Genomic DNA, 19,206 nt, shown 5'->3' on the forward strand with positions numbered 1-19,206 from the left:
TAAGAGCCCAGCCTGGTAGGAGCGGGATTTGCGTTCGCATGATTTTGATGCCCGTTGCACCTTGAGGATTGACGTCGCAGACTGGATAAATGGTTCTTCGCAACCCGCTTTTGAACTGCACGACGGGCCAGGTTTGCTTTTCTGGGTCGGGATTCGCGGCTATGTATCGGCGAGTGAATTTCTTAACTTGATCCATTTTCAGTTCCCCCTGAGTGCCCTCGATTATAGGTAAAGATTCGAGTTTGACCGGCTCCCAGCCGACGATAAAGCCTTGGCTGCCGTTCACGAGACCCTTTTTCTGGTTGAGGTTGACTTGGAGAACGACGAGTTGTGTCTTTTTCAGTTCCACCTTTGGATTGAATCGATGATCGTCGAGCTTCTTCAACGTCTTATCGGCGTTTCGTTGGTTGTACCACTCTGGCTTCCCCTGATAGTAATCAGGGAATATGATGTGGTCAAAGGCGGTGTATTCACACGGGTGGTGATTGACAATCTGCTTGAACTTCTGCGCATTCTTGATGGCGGCGTCCCTTTTCAAACAGTACAGCTGTGTAGCAGTTTTCTCCATATCTGGCTCCGTCTCGTGGTTGAATAGAATGTCATAATCGTCCTCCGTAAAAGGGATACCAAGGCGACATTTCTGCAGAATCTTGATGAATACCTCGTCATTCTGTCTGTGAATTTCGTTTAGATTGACGCAGAAGAAGTTTGCATCTTCCCAGGCAGGACTGTGGAAGGCCCATTTGTCCTCCTCCCTCCAAGGCCCGTGACCGTTGGGGCACCACATGTCCCCTTCATCATTCTCACGCCAGTCCTTCCGCTGGGTTCCGCATTCGGCGCAGTTCTCAAATGGTTTGACGGGGGGTAGCTGACAGAAATCACCCGTAACAATGACCTGCAGGTCTCCCCAAGGGCCACCGCCGCGAATTTCCCGTAAACAAATTTCCATTCGTGTGAGGAAGTTAAATTCGACCATACTGATCTCGTCGATGATGAGAACATCTGTTTGTCGTAGACGTCTGGCAGTCGGGTTCGGTGCCTTGTTACCATTGGCGGTTCTTCTCTTTTGCCTCATCTTGCCAATGAGATTATTCAAGGGTAGGGTCTTGTCGTCGATATTCCAGCCCATGTAGCTATGCAATGTCATGCCGCCAACGTTCAGAGCTGCAATGCCAGTTGGTGCGCAGACGACCACATTCCTGCCTGCGTCCTGGAGTTGACCGATGGCTGTTTTGAGGGCCGTTGATTTTCCGCATCCTGCTGATCCGGTGAAGAAGACGTTGCGACCGTCCAAAATGATATCGACGAGTTCTTGTTGCTCCTGGCAGAGCACGGGTGATGAATCAACTGGAGCGGCTGGTTCATCTTCGTCGGATGAAATGCTGATGTACGAGTTTTCGCGTTCCTGACGCTTGGGTGGAGGGGGAGGGCTTTGTTCAACTCGCTTCCTCTTGAGAGCGAGTACTTCCTGTTTCTTGAGAGCCATTAGAGCGGCTAGAACGGTTGGATCCGTTTGATAGGATGAGATGTCCATGGTGGCAGATGATGATGATATCGAATCAATTGAGTCAAAGCCCTTGAAGCGACGTCTTGAGTAGTTAGACCCACTAAAGACCCTGAAATTGCAATGGAGTATCTCAATCGCGTTAATGGAGAAACGCGTTGAGAGGTTACGACTACGTCGCGCCTTAAATTTAGGGGCGGGGACGCGCAATAAGGTTTTGCTTTTTATGACGTAGATGGCTATCAAAAAATGCCGTAATCGGAGTTTGGTGATCATTGAAACTTATTAAGACTCAAGAAGATGATCATAAAGTCCGACCCCATACAAACTCAACACCAATATCCAACATAGCAGCCATCTTATCACTCCCCATTTCCCAAGCTAACAACTTCTGCTTCTCCACAACATCCCCCACATTCGTCTTCGCACTAACAAGCTCACCCAATGTCTTTACAGGACAACTCACATCGAAGAACGCCTTTTCAGTCTGCCATTCTTCCAGTGTCTTTGCTTCCCACAACATCTTACTTGATGGGAGAGGGAGATCATGTAGGGCATGGCAATCACTGCCTGCGTGACCGTTTTCGATGGTTATGACGCAGCTGATTATCAGCCAGAGACAGGACATGCGGCGGCGAGATTCGGCGAAGATCCAGTCTCCCCATACTATGGAAGATTCTGTTGTTGAGTAACTTCCTTCTAGGTCGAGGAAGCGAGAACCGATGAGCTGTGATGATGAGATGAGTGAATGATTGACTTTGTTGTTGGATGAATTGAGATAGATACCTCTGTTGTCTCGAATAATCTGGATATATAGGGTTTGTTATCGCTCATTGCCATGATCATGTAGATGATCATGGCTTGGAGATAGAGATGAACTTGGTAAGGTGAGCAAGTATATAACTACCTGTATCAGCCTCGTCCTTTCATTTCCACTCATCAACGTACCTTGTCGCGAAAGCGCTCCTCTTCCGCACTGATCATCTTCCACAAAAATGTCTCTGTCTCAGCTGTCCTCGCAGCAAACAATCGGGCGATGCTCATACAATTGCCGAGGGTCTCTGGGAGGTGTTTCTGGTGCCAATGGGGATGAATGAAAGGCGGAAAGGTTTGACGACGAAGCATCATCTGGGGGAACGCGTAGAGCATTTGCATTATGACTCGCGATGCATATTGTAAGCTCGAAAGGCGAGTTGATACTCGCGTTAAATCACCCTTGGCGCTGAGGGATATCATGGGCATGTTGATTTGCATGTCGTTGGAGATGTTGAACCATGATATGTCGAGATAATGGGTGGTCGGGTCCGTTGTCATTGTTGTAGGGATTGGCGAGATGACATCCACTAATAATTCGTTGAAATCGAAGGGCACTTGATTAGATTCTGGTGTCGTGAAGCAGTCAAGCGCTTGTAGGTCGTCGTCAGCTTGGTGCGCCTGTCCAATTGGCGACACACCAGAACACGGGTATACACATCGAACATCCTTTTTCTGACACCGCAAACAAGGTTGACCAAAAGTACATTTCGCTTTAGCTGTTCTACAGCCAGTGCACGACTTTGGCCGTCCTTTTCGTTGACTCTGGGCGCGACGACAGTAATTGACGTGGCGCTTGAAAGGATGCTCTGTCGCGTCGCGTCAGCAGCCACAATTACCTCACGGATCAAACTGCATACCCTGGGTGAAGACCTTGTCGCAGAGCTGACATGTCTGGAAGAACGCTAATTCTGTCGAGATTTCCATTGAATGATACGGATTGTAATACGGTTGTCATCACAGGGGAAGGAAAAAGGCAGTTTGTAAGCAAATGAGGGTTCGGAGTTAAGGCTAAAGTCCTGTGCCGCTATTTTGAAGGATTCAGCTCCACCGACAGGGCTTGACCATGTACAAGTAGTACCATCAAAACCAATCAATAATGTCTATAGAGGAATCTCGCCATTCCGGTCACTGATAGTCCTGGTCGGTCCATCTTTATCCATGTTGGTAGCCACCTCCACAATCCTCTCAGCCCCAACCTCAGTGCTCGTCCCATATTCAGTGAACCCAGTCAAAGCCGTCTTGACCAGCCCTGGACAAACAGCATTGACTTTTCCACCGACATCATCCAGTTCACGTGCGAAATTGAACATGAGCATATTGACTGCTGCTTTGCTAGAGTCATAGACTTTGTAATCGGTACTGTAGAACATGGTTGTTTTGTCGGTAGCTTTGGTGAGACTGCCCATCAGGCTTGTGACAAAAACAATCCTCGGTGGACCAGCTTTCGCGAGTCGAAGAAGAGGAAGGAGGGTTTGAGTAAGAGTACCCGTTCCGATGACGTTGGTCGTGAAAGTCTTTTGGTAGAGGTCCCAGGTTGTCAGGTCTTTGTATATATCAAGTAAAACTCCTGCGTTGTTGATGAGAACATCAAGGTAGCCGTACTTCTGCTCGATGTGCTCCGCCGCTTTGGCGATGGATTCAGCCGAGGTGAGATCGAGTTCGACAACATCAGCTTTGTAGCCGTTGTTGCGAAGATCAGAAGCGACTTTCTCGCCGGCTTTGGTGTTGCGCACACCGAGAAGGACGTGGTAGTTGTGCTTGGCGACAAGGGCTTGAACTACTGCGAGGCCGATGCCTTGGGTTGAGCCGGTAATCAGGGCGAGGGGGGTGTTCACGGTCATGTTTATTGATTGTCTGGTAGTTTGATAGATGGTAGATGGGTTGATGAGCTGTTGATGAGTCGGTGACAGAGGCAGAGCTTCGTGTCTTTATATAGCTTCGTCCATGACTGATTGCATGGCGAGACAAAGATTGAACCAACGCAGCGAATGTGCTCCCACGGCGAATTTGGCCATATTCTCACGAACTATCGTCGACACTTGCTCTGGTGTTGAGGCTCTAACGGACCAACTTCGCCGGTTGTCTCCACTTTATCCCCGTACCGCCGGCCAATTTGGCCGTGAGAACCAAGCTGGCCGAACATACATGATTCAGCAAGAAACACGTAGAATACAGGTGAAGGTCTTTCTTAACATCATTTGAGTACTTTTAAAGCGACTCTACTTGCCCTCAAGTTGAATTTGTTGCACATCTCAGGTGTTGTAATCCGCTTCCCCGTCAGTCCCTCCCACATCATCGCTACTTCAAAACATCAACTTACCACCTCAATGACTCTACCCGTCGAGTATTAGCGCAAATCTCGTGGTTAACCTATACTGTTAATGATTTATTTTTGACCAGATCCTTTTCGAGGGTCTTTGCAATGCGTAGAACATGAGGTGTCTACTTGTGGTTCGAACGTTGAAGTTCAGGGTAGGACATTCAAGTGTACCCGTTACTGCACAATGATAACACGCCCTCGATTTGCCAAGAAGGTCGTATGCGTTCGTTCTGCACCTAATCAAAGCACAATGCTACCTTCCTAGACGATCAGAACCTCAACATTGACCAAGACCACATGGCCAGTGGAACCAAGACATTCGAAAAGGCAAGTCAAAGCACAAAGGGTCATCGACCTCTTAATAAATCTCGCAACGGCATATAACTTTGTCTGCAGCCCAACCTAACTGGTCAAGTTGATAACAATTGGATATAACGGAGGTTGTATTACCGGCTCATATGTCCCAACGCGGAAGGTCCCTAGATTATGCAGGGGTTGTCTACGGCGCATGACTCGCTAAAAAAGAAGCTCGTCCGACGCAGGGGCCGTCGAAGGCGCTTGCATGCATTTAGGGTCTTTATCTTGATGATCAGCGCTTATTACGGTGAAGATGTGATTTATACGAGATGTAGTTTCTTGGGGTCTTGGGGGCTTGGTGCCAAGGGAATGAATGATATGAAGGTTGCTCGTGTCGCTGTAACGTGACACTAATTACAGACACTGAAATTGTGGAAAAGCTAGCAACATGAAGATCGTCTAGCTTTATCCTTGATAAGCTTAACTCCTACCGTAGAGTTTGCGGGTTAACTAACCACTCGTAAAAGAGTCTATCTCTCATTGGGAGTAAACTCCGACCTCATATCCACCGTCTAATCCATGATGGTTCGTCCCGAGCCGTTTCATTCACGGCTCTTGTTTATCCGACAGACCTTCCTATCCTGCTGCAGCCAGCATAACCAGTACTGCAATATGCTGGCCAAGACACTAGTCAGGACAACAGTAATCGGGGATCCATAAATTCGCTATCACTCATGATCGCGTGCTCGAACTGCCGTGGACAATCATTTACCCCAGACAAAAGACCCTGTATAGATCCCAAAATAAGGCAATGGTTAGTGTTGAGCGTTTAAGCGGCCAAGATATGCAAAAGTCCCGGATGGATTGGGAAGCTGGATAGAAAGACACTGTCTGTTCCTATCTGTCAAGACTATATATGAGTTGAAAGATCGCCAGTAGGACTATCTGATCTACATCATCAACACTCTTTCATCATCACTCGCTATCAACATGCGCTTCTCAGACAGTCTCATCCTCATAGGCCTCACCGGCTTAGCCGGAGCCCACCCTCAAAAACGATCCCCCAATGCTTCTCCCATAAGCAAGCGTGCTATCGACCTGGAAGCCTTCAAGCTGGCTCCCATGGCAGAGTATGTATCTCAGGAGAAGCTTCCTGAAGATGCCAGCGCCAAGGTCGTTACCAAGCGAGCTGATTACACTGAAACTGCTCAGGATCTTGTCAAAGCTACCTTCCCCAAGGCCGAGTTCCGCATGGTCAAGGACCACTATGTTGGAAGCAACGGTATCGCGCACGTCAACTTTAAGCAGACTGTTAACGGTGTTGACGTTGACAATGCTGACTTCAATGTCAACGTGAGTGACACCATACTTGTTGAGTCGAAATGTTTACTGATATGGGACAGATTGGTGCTGATGGAGAAGTCTTCTCCTACGGAAACAGCTTCTACGAGGGCAAGATGCCCGGTCCTCTCACCAAGCGTGACGAAAAGGACCCCGTTGAAGCTCTCAAGGACACCGTTTCGGTCCTCTCTCTTCCTGTCGAGGCCGACAACGCCAAGGCTGTCAAGAAGAGCGACAAGCACTACGAGTTCACTGGCACTTCTGGTACCGTCAGCAAGCCCCAGGCTAAGCTCACTTATCTCGTCGACGACGGAAAGCTGAAGCTTACCTGGAGAGTTGAGACTGACATCGTTGATAACTGGCTGTTGACCTATGTCAATGCTGCCAAGACTGATGAGGTTGTGGGTGTCGTTGATTACAACGCTGAGGCTACTTACGAGGTTTAGTAAGTTTGACTTCGAGGGTATCATGAAATGATGAAATGAGGCTAACCTTGTATCAGCCCCTGGGGTGTTAACGACCCCGCTTCTGGATCTCGCTCTGTTGTCAAGGACCCCCAGAACCTTGCCTTCTCTCCATTCGGATGGCACAGCGACGGCTCCAGCAACTACACCACCACCCGCGGCAACAACGGTATCGCCCAGACCAACCCCTCCGGTGGAAGCGCCTACCTGAACAACTACCGCCCCGACTCCAAGTCCTACACCTTCGAGTACAAGTACTCCCTCACTGAGACAAACCCCACCAACTACCGTGACGCATCTACCACTCAGCTCTTCTACACTGCCAACCAGTACCACGACGTTCTCCACGCTCTTGGCTTCGATGAGAAGGCTGGTAACTTCCAGGCTAACAACAACAACAATGGAGGTGCCGCTAACGATGCGGTCATTCTTATGACGCAGGATGGTTCACGTCTGAACAATGCGGCGTTCTCGACTCCTCCTGACGGTCAGCCTGGTCGCATGATGATGTACATTTGGGACTATAGCACTCCTAAGAGAGACAGTTCTTTTGATACTGGTGTTGTCATCCATGAGTACACTCACGGTCTTAGCAACCGTCTGACTGGTGGTCCCGCCAACTCTGGCTGCCTTGCTGTAAGTTTTCCCAACTCTTCTACTGAATAAAGACTAACGTTCCCAGGGTGGTGAATCTGGAGGTATGGGCGAAGGATGGAGTGACTTCATGGCCATCTCCGTCCACCTGCAACCCAAGGACACTCGCGCCGCTGTTAAGCCTATGGGTGACTGGATCGCCAACGAACCCAAAGGCATCCGCGCCTACCCCTACGCTACCAGCTTGACCACCAACCCCTTGACTTACAAGAGCGCCAACGGCCTGAGTAGCGTTCACGCCATTGGCACGATCTGGGCGACGGCCCTCTACGAGGTCTTGTGGAACCTGATTGATAAGCATGGCAAGAACGATGAGATTTTCCCCAAGTTCAACGGCCAGGTTCCCACTGATGGAAAGTTCCTTGCTATGAAGCTTGTCATGGATGGAATGGCTCTGCAGCCTTGCGGCCCCAACATGGTTCAGGCTCGTGATGCTATCATTGATGCTGACACTGCTCTTACTGGTGGTAAGAACAAGTGTGAGCTCTGGAAGGGCTTTGCTAAGAGAGGTCTTGGTACGGCTGCCAAGTACAGCTCCTCTAGCCGAACTGAGAGCTTTGCTCTGCCTTCTGGATGTTAGATATGATGGATGATGATGTTGTATATGATGTTTGGATGTTGATGAGTTGAGATTGATGGTGTATATATGAACGTGTATATAGTTCTTGGACATAGTAATCTTGTTTTTACTACAATGACTGTGATGTCGGCTAGTACCAAGTGAAGTCCAAAGCGGACCATGATTTGTGTTAACATTGTCGTTGCGTTAATATCAGAGACACGACGACCTAACCATTGGCGAGAGAAAGGCTTTTGTGGCATCTTTCATTCCTTTTGACCATAGATTACAGTAGCCAGTAAGAGCAGCGCCGAGCCCGAGTCACATGCCAGTAAGTGATGGTATAGTTTAAGAGCATTAACGCTTTTCATTATTAGGTAGTCTATTGTTCATACCTAGACAATCTAAGGCTTCCAGTCCAAAGTCCTCTCACGGTTGTAAGTAGCAGGACCCTTAGGCTTGTTATCAAGGATCTTCTCAATCTCCTCCAAAACCTTATCATCAATCTTCTTGTAAATCTCAAGGGCCTTGAAGTTATCCTCGAGCTGCTCAACCTTTGTAGCACCGAGGATCACAGTGCTGACGTTGGGGTTCTTGAGAGCCCAGGCGAGAGAAAGCTGGGCGACGTTGCCGCCGAGGCGCTCGGCGATCTCGGACAGCTTGCGGACCTTCTCGATCTTGGCCTTGCCGGCTTCGGTCTGAAGCTCATTGACGGTTCCCTCGAAGAAGGCCTTGTTGGTGGCGAAGCGGGAGTCCTCGGGGATGCCGTTGTTGTACTTGCCGGTGAGGAGACCGCTGGCGAGAGGAGACCAGATGGTGGTTCCGTACTGGAATTGGTCGAAGAGGGGAGCGTACTCGACCTCGAATCTCTCACGGTGAAGAGCGTTGTACTGAGGTTGCTCGACGACTGTCCCAATGTTAGCCTTGCACTAGTCAATAATAGAAGGTGGATTCATACCAGGAGCAATAAGGTTGTAGCGCTCAGCAATCTGAGTAGCCTCGGTAATCTGAGCAGCGCTCCACTCTGAGGTACCCCAGTAGTAGGCAAGGTTCAGGTTACGAATGACCTGGGTAAATCCCTCAACGATCTCCTTCATGGGAGTAGCGTAGTCGGGGCGGTGGGCGAAGACGACATCGACGTAGGGCTGCTCCAGGCGCTTGAGGGAGCTCTTGAGACCCTCGACGACGTGCTTGCGGGAGAGACCTCGGGTGTTGGGCTCCTTGCGGCCTGTGCCGAAGAAGACCTTTGTTGTGAGGACGTACCTGGTCTGTTAGGTCGGTTGATTAAGAATGGGTACTTTGAGGCTTACTCGTCTCGGGGCCAGTTGAGCTCCTTGAGAGCTCGGCCCATCTCGATCTCGGATTCACCATTGGCGTAGACCTCGGCGGTATCGAAAGTGTTGACACCGTGATCCCAAGCCTTTTGGAGGATCTGCTTAACAATATCACCCTTTTGTGTGCCGCCTGCAATCGTTAGTTATGCATTGAGTATCGAGCTGTCAGTTGAAGCTTACCGTATGTCAACCAGCCGCCAAGACTGAAGACACTGACCTTGAGACCAGTAGGTCCCAGGTGGCGGAACAGCATGTCCTTGGGGTCGTAGGCAGATTCAACAGGCATTTTGAATAAGTTTTAGTATGTATAAAGATAATGAAAAGGTTCAATGGCACTGAAGAGAGGGGAGCTATTTGTTTTATAAACAAGAAATTGATGTCATTGGGGATGGTCCAAGCGAAGTGCAAGTGAGGGGTATTGTCTCATGGCGCGTCTCAATGTCGATACGGCTCCACGGCAAATACTGACGACAGTTTAGCGTAGTTGTTCTTCTTTCCGAAGCCAATCACAACCTCCAACCTCTGCAACTATCCCCAGCCTCAAAGTCTGTGATCCACTACCATTGGAGGGATAACATTATTAATTCAAGATAGCTCCACTTATCAACGTGTACGTACACAGCTTCAATGACGCCTACGACGAAGAGATGCCTGCACAAGATACAGATTGCGGTTTAGATCATAAGCGGTGATAATGAGACAGAAGCCCGAAGTTGCATTTTTAAAGTGCTTACAGTGAAATGCATGCTGTGTTACCTGGTTGCTCTTTTTGCTTATGACATCAAGGGTCAGGGATTGTTAAAGCCGATCTTAAGTCCGACGAGGACACGTCGAACCTTGATGAAAGCTGCACGAATTACCCGGTAGGGGGACATTGTCACAAAGGATGGCGATTGACTTTGTAAACAACAGCCTGATTGGAACGGGATGTTACAAATATTTCCGTTCGGATTGTTTCTTCCAGAAATTCGATTGATGACGATTATTAAACACGACGCAAAACATCTCGATCACCTGGTGACGCGACAAAACGACTCAATCGTTGCGACCGCGACCATCAGTTGTGCCTAGAGCAACTCTCAACCCATTCCATATCGGGGCCCAAGCTCCAAACACAGCCGTAACTCCGGTACAAATAATCATAGGTCCATATTTTGTCGCATAACCCAAAGCCTCATCAGACAAAGATGCTTTCGCCTGCAACAAAACACCGCTCAGTGGCCCAGCAGAAACATATCCTATTCCCCTACCACCCATGAGCATACCGAAAATGAGCGCCGAGTCAGCGGACGCATCATCCTTCTGGATATCAGAGGACATGTTGGACCATGTTGAACTGAATCCACCCGCGAAAAAGCCGTAGAGAACGACAAATACGACAAGGTTGGCGAGATTGAGACTCAAACCCCAGAGTAAGAAGATGGGCAACGCGCTTCCAAGAGATGCGATTGTGACGGCTTTCGTCGCTGATGTTTTGTCACCGACCATGCCATGCACGATTCCACCGGGCACAGAAGCTACCGAGAACAACGCGAGAAGGATGGGGCCCGTGATGCTGGGTAATCCGATTGTTGACGCGTAGCTGGCTAGGTATGTACTCGGCATGAGATATCCCAGCGATTGTATGATCACTCCAGCTTGCATCATCCAGAAAGACGTATGTCGAAGGAAGTTGAAGGACAAAGGCTGGACCTGAGCTTGGTTATGATGAGGTATCCTGGGTTTGATGAAGAATAGTGTTGGTAGACTCATTGCTGCTGATGCACCGGCCCAGGCTAGAATTGTTGCGCGTAGACTGATTCGACGAAGTAACGCGTCAAAGACGAAAGGCATCGCGATACCTGAATTGAAGTCAGTGGATTGACAAAACCCGTAGGAGGACAATTGTACCTGTCGCCGATTTACCAGCCCACATGACCCCAAGCGCCATTCCCTTCCTCTCAACAAACCACTCATTCATATAATGCGAAATCGGACAGAACAAAAGCCCACAGCCGATAGAATACAGCGCGCCCTGCGTCGCAGTCAATCCAGCGACACTATCCACGAAAGCAGAAGCAGTAAGACTTGTTGTCGTAATTAGAAGACCGATGGGGCCGCAATATTGACGAAGTCGGGGATATTTGGTGAGAATGAGGAAGGTAAAGGGCATCATAAGATACATTACTCCCTGTTGGAGCGCGCCGATGGCTGCAATTGTGCCCGATGATGCGCTGGAAATAGGACTATGGGGACGGGAGTAGTATTCCTGGAATATGCCGAATGAGACTGAGTAGCCCCAGATGGGCAGCTATGAGGATATTAGTTAATTTAGAGGGAGAAAGGAAGACGAAGAGATACCTGAGCCATTGTGCAGCACATCAAAGTCAGATAAGCATCCTTACCACGGTCCGTGGACGGGAGACTGGATTCCGAGAATCGAAGATCATTTTGTTGACCTTCGCTATCGCTTGTGGGAAGATTGGCACTTTCACGGACATCGCTCACGTCGGACGTTGGTGTTGGCGAAGGCATTATTGGAGCTTTGAATGAATTTATTGCCCTATTTTCTGTACAATGGTAAGGTTGAAGGGCAAAGACGCTGATATAGTCCCAAACGCGCCCTTTCTTTGACGTTCAGGTTGACGTCACGCGATCAGCATCTCCAAAGATCTTCGTTTGAGATGGCCAATTAGGGAGTCATTGTGTGACATGACATGTAGAACAAGTGATAGATTAATGACGATCTTGGAAGACACGAGACAAAAGAACGCGAAATACAGACATCAATTCTATCAAATATCCAGATCTATCTACGGGGTACGGGAAACCTCGAAAGACTTGGTATAAGCAATCTTACTCTGCTGTAAAATCTCCTCCTGACTCTCATTTCCCAGCCCCTCCTTCCCAGCGATAACCTGTGTTTCTTGACTAACGGTATCCGGATAATTTCCCAGCTCAAGAGTGTCAAACTGCGAATATCCAGTATGCTTCTTCTTTTTCTTCTTGTCTAGCCCGAATCGCGAGGATAAATCTGACGAACACTTTACGATGGGCGAGTCGCTTGGACTGGAGGAAAAACCCATCCATTTCGGTGCATGGCGCTTGAAGAATTTGCGGAGCGTGGGCATGGAACCGCAGACGATGAAGAGGTTGGCTTCGGTTATGGACCACACATTGGCGGGGGCAGCGACCCACGGGATGTCGAGGGCGCCGAGGAGGGCGGGAAGGTAGACCATTCTGATGATGGAGGTAGCGACAGTTCTGAGAGTGCCATGTTAGTCCAGGTTATCTCTTGTTCGTAGAGGAGCACTTACATGGTAGCAATACCAAACATGATACCAGCACCGATCTTCTGTCCCAGGGGCATCTTCAACTGCATGATCATGGGAATCGGCAAGACAAAAAGAATAACATCCGAAATGATATTCACCACAGCGATAATGATGTAAACCACAGCATGGTCAACACAATTCCTATTCGCAAACTGAAAGGGATCCCATGCTGCCGCGATAGGGTTACACCCAAACAATAGAAGAGTCGAGATGATAACGGTGTAGAGAACGACAAAGGTGATGGTTCCGAATACGAGACGGCGAAACCAGAGCTGGGGTGAGATTTGGAGGTAGAATGCTAGGAGTGAAGTCTTGCTGCAGCCGTTGCAGATAATGAAGACTGGCGCGGCAATGTAGGAGCTCTGAAATGTGTTAGTGGAGGAACATTGTAGGTAAGGCGGGGAGAAGGGATAGGCTCGGGCCAGGGGAACGTACAAGCATGTGCTTCTCGAAGACCTGGATTGGCATTTCCCATGCATGGTGGCACAGGCCGCCGATTGAGATTGACCCTGCAGGGGTTAGCCGGATCAAGATCGAGGAGGGTTGAGTACTCACACATTTGGACCGACTGCATGATCAGTGAGCAGATCTTCACAGGCTGTCAGCTGTCACTCTCTTGACCCATCTCCTTGCAGGAGGGTGTCTTACCCATGCAATGATGATCAGAGCTTAAGCAAGTCAGCCAACAACCTAGGACCAGGAATAAGCTGGGAATGTACCATCGTCAATCTTCAGACTTCCCAATATGAAGTACTTGGTATACAATCTCTGCAGAAGACACAGGAAAGAAAAAGGCCCAAGAATGCCGAAAACCAGATAATGTTCGATAGCATCCTGTTTCTGTGGGTTATTAAAGTCAACCTCATATCCGTCGGGGGGAGGGAGAAAGGTCGTCGTGCCGTTTGTCACTGGGTAAGACATTTTGGAATATAGCTGTCTTCACCGAAAAGTGATCGATTGATGTTGATGCCAAGATGAGGAAATAACCTCAATTATAACTTCAACATCTTGATATATCGATGAATCATTTTACACGAGATGAGATGAATCCGGAAGCTTCTCTTTGTGTAAATTGAAAGTGCTACAATATTAAGCCATTAATGAGCAAACCCAACGAAACAATGGGTGATGATAAAACCCAGTTGGTAGTCTTTCTTCAACGCGATTATCATCCCGGGTGGTTCATCGGCGTTGGCTGCCAAACAAGAAATCTTTGCAATTACTCGGCTGCGTTCGCTCATAATCTCTTGCTTCCAAGATTGTGAAGAATCATACGAGGGATGTCTTGGGCAAAAGCATTGTTGTGTTGGTGATAAGTCATTTATGTGAAACAATGTATGTTCGTCACGAACTAGTGGGATCTTCTTCCCATTGTTCTTTTTTATGGGGCTCTGAACCTGGGCTGAGATTGGTGCGTTGGTTGGCGGTGGCTTGATGCCAAGCAGCTGGGTGAGTCTGTAGCAAACAAAGTACAGCGGGCCGTGGAGGGCGGAGATGGTGCCCGTTGATGAGCGATCAGTGCTCAAGCTCTTGATCTAAAGAGGATTATTCTATGCAGAATACAGGCACAGAGTATAGTCGATATCGACTGATCCTCGGATTGGTCCTGATGTCCAGGGCGGAACCGCTACGCCGTCTTACTGACTTGGAGCGGTCATGTCGACCTATTCCAAACTGCAGATCCCGGATGATGATAAAAATAAGAGGTTGCTTACTAAAGATAGCGCTAAGCTAACTAGATCCGACGTACATCCCGGACAAGGACCCTTGGAATTCGGAACAGGGTCTCGAGCAGGTCGGTCAGCTGGACTCGACTTCATCAACCAGCATGTCTCAGTTGCACATTCTAGCGAGCCTATTGTTCTCTTCAAATGGCGTTCTCGTCTGACATAATTTGATGCATGAGTGTTGGTTGCAGGAATTCAGCCTAGACCTACAAGGTCTCTTCCGGCAGTCTACCCTCCCTTCCCTTTGTTCAAATACCCGACACCATCCCCGGGAAGTTTGAAGCCACCAATCTCCCAATCTCCATTGTCCAATACAACAAGCTTTACAAACAACATGGTTCAGATCACGTCACTCCTCCTTACCGTCGGACTTGTCGGCACGGCTCTGGCTTCATCTTCGAAGACGGGCTTGTTGCAGATGTTGACTTACGTTAAGCGTCATCCTAATATGACCCGTGATGAGTTTTACGAGTACTGGGATACCCAGCATGCACCCAAGGTTGCTCCCCTTGCTACAGCTTTTGGCATTACCCGATACCAACAGGTAGGTCTCCTGTACCCCCATTACGCTTTGACAGTGGTGCTCACTCCCGCAGGTCCGTGTGGCCGGGAAGATCGTACCCACGGATGCAGGTGCCGAAGCGCCAGTTTCTAACCAACTCGTCGACTTTGACGGTGTAGCCCTGTTTCTATACGAATCAGCCGATGATCTACTCGCCATGCTGGCACACCCTTACTACATCGAGGTCGTCGAGCCCGATGAGCATGTCTTTATTGACAAGTCTGCTCATGGTAATGGACAGGTCGCTACGTACATTGGCGAGCATATTGATGTTGTGGATAATGAGAAGACTGTTTGGGTTGGTGACAAGAAGACTAAGAAGAAGTATGAGAAGCTTTTCAAGTCTTACCAATAAGGGACTTGGTCGGTGGCTTGATTAGGAGAGGCCACTCCAGGGGTCTATCATGATCAACAAGATAAGCCTTCATGATAGGTCCCAATTCCTCGCTTAGATGGGATAGCCAGGTGCGCTTTATCATAGCACAGACCAACCAATGTTATTATGATCCACTCAAATTCAAAGCATCAGGTCCAAATCTTCAAACGACAGCTTGACGCTTCTAAGCAGATTAAACTATGTACTAGAAATTTAAATACAGCGACCCATCATCAAACCCGATCATATCTCATCTCAATCCTCAGAAAAGATCAATGTAACACTTCTTCTTCAAAGGCACATCCGCCACAAAGGTCAACTTCTTGTTCTCCTCATCATACTCGGCATGATCAGTTCCCTCAGGCTTCTCCTCAACACCCAGAACAGTAATGGTCTCAATCTTGACACCAGCGTCATACTCGAAGCTGCCAGTCATGCTCAACTTGCCCTTGGTGTAGGCAAAGTCAATTTCGGAAACGGCATCTTGGACAACAGACTCGCCGTCGTCAAGGTACAAAGAACCAGAAGCTTCGCCGTCCAGGCCTGGCGCGACGACGAGGTTGAAACCCTTCTTGCGGAGAGCGGTGGTTGTGTTGGCGCTTTCAACGCGTTGAGGGTAGATGATACCGCCCTTGTAGTGAACCATAATGTCGGTGAGCTCGACTTCAGCAGACTTGTAGGCGCCTTCACCGCGGACAGGCTTGCCAGTGGACCACTCGTAGAAGATATCATCCGGCAGATAGTACTCCAACTCAGTGCTGTTCTCCTTGGTAACAGGACTGACAAGAATTCCATCACCGTAGAAGAACTGATGGTCAATGGAATACGTGTTCTTGTCGTTGGGGTAGTTGAAGAACAGAGGGTTGAGAGTAGGAGTACCAGTCTGGTTCTGCTTGTAAATGGCAGTGTAGATGTAATCAAGGAGCTGGTAGCGGATGTTGATACCATTGCGAGCAGCCTCAGCAACCTTGGGCCAGCGGTAGAATTCTTGTGATGCGGCGGTGATCTCGTTGTGGTTGCGGAAGAAGGTGTAGAAACTTCCCAGAGTAGCCCATCGAGCGCAGAGGGTCTCGGTGACATTACCGCCAAAGCCGCAGACGTCGGGTCCGACGACGGGGACCTGGTAGATTGAAGCGAATTGGAGAACTTGGCCGATACTGAAGCGGTACTGATCCCAGATGGAAAGGTTGTCGCCGAGCCAGTGAGAAACATCCTTGCCGGATCCAGCAAAGGTACTGCGTGTGATGACCAGAGCACGCTTATCAGGACGACGAGCGCGCATGGCGTTGTGAGAGTGGGTGGACATCATAGCGCCGTAAAGGTTGTGTGTATCATACTGAATGTAATCACCGCTCTGCACAAGATCGGTATCAGTAGTTCCATCAGCAAGAGTAGGACCAGCGCCGTTCTGGATCATGTAAGGAGGCTGAATGAGTTTTCGGTTAGGAAGACCCTTGCACTCATTAGGACCACAGCCAGAGCCAGTGCTCTTGCCATTCTGCCAGCTGGATCCTGGGCGACCGTACTTGTTCTGGCCCCAGGTCTTCTTGATGGCCCAGTTTCCGACACCGCGGTTGCGACGAGATACAGAGCGCTTGGTGACAGGGATTTGCGCGGGAGAAGGAACCTCACCTCTCTCAGAACGGGAAGAAGGAGGCTGAAGACTGTCGGGGAAGCCAGGAATACGGGCAGGAGGACCGTCGCGGACGGGAGGAGGCTTGGGTGGATCACCGTCGACCTCTGCAAAGTTCTCGGGAGTGGTGTTGTTACCGGGATAAGGACGGTTGAAGAAGTTGGCGGGTTCGTTCATGTCGATCCAGAGACCGTCGATATCAGGACCATGCTCGCCGTCGAAGAAGTTGATGAAGAGCTCGTTCCAGTATTGCTGAGATTTGGGGTTGAACCAGTCAGGGAAGACACTAGGTCCAGCCCAGACAACACCACGGTAGTCTGTACCATTGGGCTCCTTGATGAAAGTGTCGTACTCGCGACCTGAGTCAAGAGCGGGGTTGGACTCCATGTCATAGACGGCGGGGTCAACCATGACGATGTACTTCTGACCACGCGAGTGAATCGTGTCAACAAGATCCTTGTACTTGTCCGCAGGGAAACGATCAGGGTCGATGGTGAAAACTCGTCGGCGGTCCATGTAGTCGATATCTGTCCACATAACCTCCAGCGGGATTCCAGCAGCAGAGTAGTTTGCTACCACAGCAGCAACCTCGTAAACATCACGGTATCCATATCTGCACTGGTGGAAACCAAGACCCCAGTACGGCGCCATGAGAGGCAGCTTAGTGATCTCAGCATACTGCTTAGCCACCTCTCTGGGTCCAGGACCAGCGACGAAGTAAAAGTCGAGAACACCGCCAATGATGTTATACTCCAGAAACTGCTGGTCTTCTTTCTTGTCGATGAAGACATCCATGCCGTTGGAGTTGAGCAAAAAGACTCCATGGGTGCCGTTCTCGCGATGGTCGAAGTAAATGGGGTGAGCACCGTACAGGTTCTGACCCTTGGGTGTACCGTATGAATCGCGGGTGTAGATAGTGCGAGTGTAGTTTGTCGAGTTCAGCATGAACGGATCGCTGTGCTCACCCAGACCGTAAAGGTGAGGATTCTTGGGGAGTTTCGTCTTGAGGTAGACATATTGACTCTCAAAAACCAGATCACTGCCAGAGGTATCAAACAGCACCTCTCCATTATCCCGTCTTGAAACAGTAAACGAGAAAGGATCCGCCACAAAATCGAACTTCAACTTCGAATTCTCCGGCGAAGCCCACTGTCCCAGACCAGGACGTGGAAAAACATCGTCGGGAACTTGATACACGGTGTTATTCGTGTCCAGAATCTTAACATGCAGACGGTCATTGGTCTGGTACTCAACCTCGAGCTTCAGCTCAGGAAGATCCACACCAAAGACATCACACGCCTCACCAGCGAGGGAAAGGTCGGCGTAGAAGCCTGACTTGGTTGAGCGGTGGGAAGTGGCTTTGTAGCCGGGACAGCTGGAGAGATCCTTTTCGAAGAGGTCTCTGCGGGGTGGGTCGAGGGCTTCAACGCCTTCTTTGCTCTGGGAGAGAGCTGTGCCTGTGAGGGCGAAGACCGGGAGCAGCTTCTTGAGAAACATGATGAAGTTGTTGCTGTCTGGAGAAGCTCAATTGAAGGACGGATGAAGTTTATTATATATCACGAAGGGTCTTGGCGATCGTGAGCTCTCAACTAGCTTGAAAGTGAGCTAAGGTAAGCTCGTCACTGTGCAGCTACCCCGGTGCGGAGACTCCGCCTCTGATGATCAACGGACAGGGAAGGTGAGCCCGCTACAACGGTTCGTCGCTCAACGGTCTGAGCAAATATTTTAAACGAGAACAATTCTAGACAGAAGGATGCATATTTAAGGCCGAGAAAAGAGCCGGGAGAAAGCAAGTTTTAAATGATGCTGTACAAGGGTTGTGTCAATGATGCATCGGAGACTCCTCCAATTGCGGGGAACTAAGCTTGTTATTCCCCCGGATTAAGCATCAGTCTAGGGAAAGGTGAAGAAAACTCTGCTGGTAAAATTATTCGGGCTGTTGATGCAGGATTGGTCCAATGTCGGACCGAACGTTATGCATGATTCGATGAGAAGGTCATGAGAAAGAAAAGGCATTAACGAATTAACTAGGTGCGGGGATGGGATGGTTTGGGTAATGATCGTTGGGATGGGTTGATGAGATGGGGAAGTGATGATGGTGTGATGTACTCTTTTTTTGCTAGTGATCCTACACTAACAGGGTCATTCTTCCAGTTCAGGGCTTTGTGGCTTGAAAACGATGAGACATGATGCTAGTGCACCATCAACTTTACTCTCCAATACTTACAATCTGACATCACCACCTACCTCTTCTAAATTCCTTCACTCCGCCGGCCTCGGTTCCCTCTCGGAGGCACTATCTTAG

The 19,206-nt window shown here is 49.3% G+C and overlaps 8 protein-coding genes across 8 annotated transcripts; 2 read left to right on the forward strand and 6 right to left on the reverse strand.

Annotated features, from left to right (window-relative positions):
* Positions 1 to 1,734: 1,734 nt before the first annotated feature.
* Positions 1,735 to 3,282, reverse strand: B0J16DRAFT_349216 (uncharacterized protein). The gene is made up of 4 exons (XM_046128860.1): positions 3,178 to 3,282; positions 2,453 to 3,126; positions 2,291 to 2,407; positions 1,735 to 2,231 (listed from the first exon to the last, which is right to left on the reverse strand). Exons 1-4 carry the CDS (start codon positions 3,242 to 3,244, stop codon positions 1,809 to 1,811), a joined length of 1,281 nt encoding a protein of 426 aa, XP_045979147.1. The 5' UTR covers positions 3,245 to 3,282; the 3' UTR covers positions 1,735 to 1,808.
* A 138-nt stretch (positions 3,283 to 3,420) lies between these two features.
* B0J16DRAFT_375590 (uncharacterized protein) lies at positions 3,421 to 4,161 on the reverse strand (the record flags this gene model as incomplete). Its single annotated transcript, XM_046130704.1, has 1 exon — positions 3,421 to 4,161. One exon carries the CDS (start codon positions 4,159 to 4,161, stop codon positions 3,421 to 3,423), a length of 741 nt encoding a protein of 246 aa, XP_045979148.1.
* A 1,766-nt stretch (positions 4,162 to 5,927) lies between these two features.
* Positions 5,928 to 8,034, forward strand: B0J16DRAFT_404588 (Fungalysin metallopeptidase-domain-containing protein; the record flags this gene model as incomplete). The annotated part of the gene is made up of 4 exons (XM_046132813.1): positions 5,928 to 6,290; positions 6,341 to 6,723; positions 6,781 to 7,378; positions 7,425 to 8,034. 4 exons carry the CDS (start codon positions 5,928 to 5,930, stop codon positions 7,974 to 7,976), a joined length of 1,896 nt encoding a protein of 631 aa, XP_045979149.1. The 3' UTR covers positions 7,977 to 8,034.
* Positions 8,035 to 8,253: 219 nt separating this feature from the next.
* B0J16DRAFT_375591 (NADP-dependent oxidoreductase domain-containing protein) lies at positions 8,254 to 9,682 on the reverse strand. Its single transcript, XM_046130705.1, has 4 exons — positions 9,470 to 9,682; positions 9,266 to 9,419; positions 8,914 to 9,218; positions 8,254 to 8,862 (listed from the first exon to the last, which is right to left on the reverse strand). The coding sequence occupies exons 1-4, from the start codon at positions 9,573 to 9,575 to the stop codon at positions 8,360 to 8,362; spliced, it is 1,068 nt and encodes a 355-aa protein (XP_045979150.1). The 5' UTR covers positions 9,576 to 9,682; the 3' UTR covers positions 8,254 to 8,359.
* Positions 9,683 to 10,200: 518 nt separating this feature from the next.
* B0J16DRAFT_349218 (major facilitator superfamily domain-containing protein) lies at positions 10,201 to 11,701 on the reverse strand. The gene is made up of 2 exons (XM_046128861.1): positions 11,180 to 11,701; positions 10,201 to 11,130 (listed from the first exon to the last, which is right to left on the reverse strand). The coding sequence occupies exons 1-2, from the start codon at positions 11,451 to 11,453 to the stop codon at positions 10,325 to 10,327; spliced, it is 1,080 nt and encodes a 359-aa protein (XP_045979151.1). The 5' UTR covers positions 11,454 to 11,701; the 3' UTR covers positions 10,201 to 10,324.
* Positions 11,702 to 12,053: 352 nt separating this feature from the next.
* B0J16DRAFT_404590 (uncharacterized protein) lies at positions 12,054 to 13,524 on the reverse strand (the record flags this gene model as incomplete). Its single annotated transcript, XM_046132814.1, has 6 exons — positions 12,054 to 12,532; positions 12,586 to 12,965; positions 13,039 to 13,112; positions 13,159 to 13,192; positions 13,252 to 13,271; positions 13,323 to 13,524. The coding sequence occupies 6 exons, from the start codon at positions 13,522 to 13,524 to the stop codon at positions 12,082 to 12,084; spliced, it is 1,161 nt and encodes a 386-aa protein (XP_045979152.1). The 3' UTR covers positions 12,054 to 12,081.
* Positions 13,525 to 14,412: 888 nt separating this feature from the next.
* On the forward strand, positions 14,413 to 15,441 carry B0J16DRAFT_375593 (EthD domain-containing protein). Its single transcript, XM_046130706.1, has 2 exons — positions 14,413 to 14,874; positions 14,927 to 15,441. Exons 1-2 carry the CDS (start codon positions 14,665 to 14,667, stop codon positions 15,245 to 15,247), a joined length of 531 nt encoding a protein of 176 aa, XP_045979153.1. The 5' UTR covers positions 14,413 to 14,664; the 3' UTR covers positions 15,248 to 15,441.
* B0J16DRAFT_349223 (glycosyl hydrolases family 31-domain-containing protein) lies at positions 15,442 to 18,638 on the reverse strand. Its single transcript, XM_046128862.1, has one exon. The coding sequence runs from the start codon at positions 18,396 to 18,398 to the stop codon at positions 15,531 to 15,533; it is 2,868 nt and encodes a 955-aa protein (XP_045979154.1). The 5' UTR covers positions 18,399 to 18,638; the 3' UTR covers positions 15,442 to 15,530.
* Positions 18,639 to 19,206: the final 568 nt, after the last annotated feature.

This window comes from Fusarium flagelliforme (assembly GCF_020744385.1).
Source record: "Fusarium flagelliforme strain FIESC 12 MPI-CAGE-AA-0113 chromosome Unknown B0J16scaffold_7, whole genome shotgun sequence".
Lineage (NCBI taxonomy): Eukaryota > Fungi > Ascomycota > Sordariomycetes > Hypocreales > Nectriaceae > Fusarium > Fusarium flagelliforme.